The sequence below is a fragment of the Pristiophorus japonicus genome, chromosome 13 (genome assembly GCF_044704955.1).
Source record: "Pristiophorus japonicus isolate sPriJap1 chromosome 13, sPriJap1.hap1, whole genome shotgun sequence".
Classification (NCBI taxonomy): domain Eukaryota; kingdom Metazoa; phylum Chordata; class Chondrichthyes; family Pristiophoridae; genus Pristiophorus; species Pristiophorus japonicus.
The window spans coordinates 196,656,096-196,659,161 of NC_091989.1; the positions used below are offsets into that span (position 1 = coordinate 196,656,096).

The 3,066-nt window shown below is 49.7% G+C and overlaps 1 protein-coding gene across 1 annotated transcript; it reads right to left on the reverse strand.

Moving 5' to 3' along the window:
• Positions 1-235: 235 nt before the first annotated feature.
• Positions 236-3,034, reverse strand: chtf8 (CTF8, chromosome transmission fidelity factor 8 homolog (S. cerevisiae)). Its single transcript, XM_070898368.1, has 3 exons — positions 2,968-3,034; positions 2,313-2,430; positions 236-800 (listed from the first exon to the last, which is right to left on the reverse strand). The coding sequence occupies exons 1-3, from the start codon at positions 2,988-2,990 to the stop codon at positions 543-545; spliced, it is 399 nt and encodes a 132-aa protein (XP_070754469.1). The 5' UTR covers positions 2,991-3,034; the 3' UTR covers positions 236-542.
• Between the last annotated feature and the right edge of the window lie 32 nt (positions 3,035-3,066).

Here is a 3,066-nt window from a genome sequence, read left to right on the forward strand (position 1 = left end):
CGGCCCAGGTCAGCACAGGTTAGTGTGGAGCCACAGTAATGGGAGGTTTGGTTAGTTATTTTGCTGCAATCAGTAAATTATTCCTAAAAAGATTTCCCCACCCTGAATGTCTCCAATTCCCCAAAACCCCAATGTCTTGCTCTCCTTTGAATATAGTTTGTGAAAAGGTGAGACTGACAAAAGGAAATACTTACTATTTGTATACAATTAAAAATTACCAGCTTGTAATCAAATCTGTTTTAAACACAGGTTTATCTTTTAAGGATCCATTTTTCTCAACGGTAACGTTCCAGAAGAAAATGCTGCAAAGATTCTGTGATTGTCACAAACAGACGTGGGCAAGCAGACAAACTGCACCATTTAACATCCCGTATTCAGTCAGTTGATGTCACGCAGATCTGCTGCTCGTGAAGAGTCCCGACAGGACAAACACCCATCGTGGAGTCTCGGCCCAGCCCCACCGCGGAGCCACAGTTCCACCGTGGAGTCCCGGTCCCACCACGGAGCCGGAGCCACAGCTCCACCGTGGAGCCCCGGCCCCATTACACCTTCTTGGGCACATTAGTAATAATGGGCTTTGGACGGGTTTTGAAGATTATTTTTTTCTTGATGAGCGCAGTGATCAGGTAGCAGGTTGAAGTGCTCGCTTCACTCGCTCCTTGCTCAGGTCCCTCGGTTTCCATCGGGCTCTCGGCTCCGGCCTTTGTGGCGGTCTGTTTTACCAGCACTGCAAATGGCCTCTCCAGGTGGCTGACTTTACCATACAGGATGTGGTGGCCAATTATCAGTATTGGGACTCCCTGGGGATGGGGAAAGAGCAAATTAAATGCACCACAGAGATTTCTCAATCCAGAAAATGGAAGGACAAAACAATCTTATTGATTACCAAAATCGAGTAGAGATATTCTGGCCAGTAACAGATGTAGGATCGAACCTCAAACCAACAAACAGGAGCACCCTGGACTAATGGCCAAATGCAGCCAGGTATGGTACCGAGCTACGCACACCTGGCAGGGATAGTGACTCGGACATGCATTAGCTGATCAACGAGAGCGTGGATTAGTGACGGGTAGACCATGTACGACTAATCTAGCTGAGGTCTTCAGCAGGAAGAGACAAAGGGGCAGACAGAGAGTGGACAAAATTATAGTAAATGGAGTTCAATGTGGGGAAGTGTGAGGTCATCCACTTCAGATTGAGAACAACAAATCAAAATATTTTCTTAATGTCGAGAAACTAAGAGCTGTGGAGCAAAGGGATTTAGGGATCCATGTCCAGAAATTATTAAAAAGGCTAATGGAATGTTGGCCTTTACCTAAGGGGGCTGGAAGTGATGCTTCAGTTGTACAGAGCCTTGGTCAGACCCCTTCTGGATACTGCATTCAGTTCTGGGCACCGCACCTCAGGGATGATATATCGCCTTGGAGGGGATGCAGAGCAGATTTTCCAGAATGATACCGGGGCTAAAAGGATTAAATTACGAGAACAGGTTGCACAGACTGGGCCTGTATTTCCTTGAGTATAGAAGATTAAGGGGTGATCCAATTGTTTAAGATGATTGAAGGAGTTGATTGGATAGATCGAGACTATTCCCTCTAGTGGGGGGAGTCCAGAACAAGGAGGCATAACCTTAAAATTGGAGTCAGGCTGCTCAGGGGTAATGTCAGAAAGCACTTCTTCACAGAAAAGGTATTGGAAATCTGGAACTCTCTGCCCCAAAAGCTGTTGAGGCTGGGGGTCAACTGAAATGTTCAAGACTAAGATGGACAAATTCTTGTTGGGTGAGCTAACACAGTTCAGACCCACACATGGAGAATAGCCAATTGATGAGTTGCCAGATACCTAGGTGAGCAGCAGAGAGAGAGAGAGGGTGTAATGAGAATGTAGAGATTACAAGAGGAGCAATGAGTGGAGAAATTGTGGTGTGTTGAGGGGTGGGGAGGGCAGTGTATTGAGGGGCGAGGAGGGCGGCGTGCTGAGGGGTGGGAGGGGCAGTGTGTTGAGGGGCAGGAGGGGCAGTGTGTTGAGGGGCGGTGTGTTGAGGGGGAGGGGTGTGTTGAGGGGGGGATGGGGATGGGGATGGGGAGGGCGGTGTATTGAGGGGGGGATGGGGAGTGCGGTGTGTTGAGGGGGGGATGGGGAGGGCGGTGTGTTGAGTTGAGGGGGGGGGGTGTGTTGAGGGGGGGGGGTGTGTTGAGGGGGGGGTGTGTTGAGGGGGGGGTATGTTGAGGGGGGGGGTTATGTTGACGGGTGAGGAGGGTGGTGTGTTGAGGGGGGGAATGGGGAGGGCGGTGTGTTGCGGGCTCTTTTACCTCTTTCGTGTAGTGCAGGTCTCCCATCAGGTTTCCAGCCAGGCCTGAGTGGTGCCGAGACTCGATCTCTCCCTGCAGCTCCATCATTACCCATTCTGGGGTTGAGCCGTCCCCTGGTCTGAAAGTAGAGAATACATCAAACTGCAGCACAGCAAGCTGAGGGTCACTGAGGCACAACATCTGATGGAAACCACTAAAAATTACTAGGTCTGAAGAAAAATGTGTAATTTCCCCCATTCTCTCTATCGGTCTATCTATCTATCTGTCTCGCTCACACACACTCTCTCTCTCTCTCTGTCATCCTCCATCTCTCACACGGTCCTGGGGCCAATATTTATCCCTCAATCAACATTATAAAAACAGATTATCTGGTCACGATCACATTGTTGTTTGTGGGCTCAAATTGGCAAACCCTACATTACAGCACTGACTACATTGTACATTCATTGGCTGCAAAGCGCTTTGAGACGTGCGATGGCGGTGAAAGGCGCTATGTAAATGCCGGTGAAAGGCGCTATGTAGGTGGCGGTGAAAGGCGCTATGTAAATGCCGGAGGCGGTGAAAGGCGCTATGTAAATGCCGGAGGCGGTGAAAGGCGCTATGTAAATGCCGGAGGCGGTGAAAGGCGCTATGTAAATGCCGCGCTATCTCTCACCCTCTCACAATTATTTGAACCATGTTTTTATCACGCAGCCGGTTTTCAGTTTTCCCGCCTACCGTCACTTCCGTTGACCCGCGGAGCTGCAGCGTCAGC

Bases quoted from the DNA above. Each gene is read 5' to 3' on its own strand.
- chtf8 (XM_070898368.1), bottom strand. From the start codon at position 2,990: ATGGTTCAAATAATTGTGAGAGG. The intron at 2,431-2,967 runs GTGAGAGATAGC...CTCTACTTTCAG, and splicing joins GTTCAAATAATTGTGAGAGG to ACCAGGGGACGGCTCAACCC. The intron at 801-2,312 runs GTAAAAGAGCCC...CCCCATCCCCAG, and splicing joins ACCTGCACTACACGAAAGAG to GGAGTCCCAATACTGATAAT.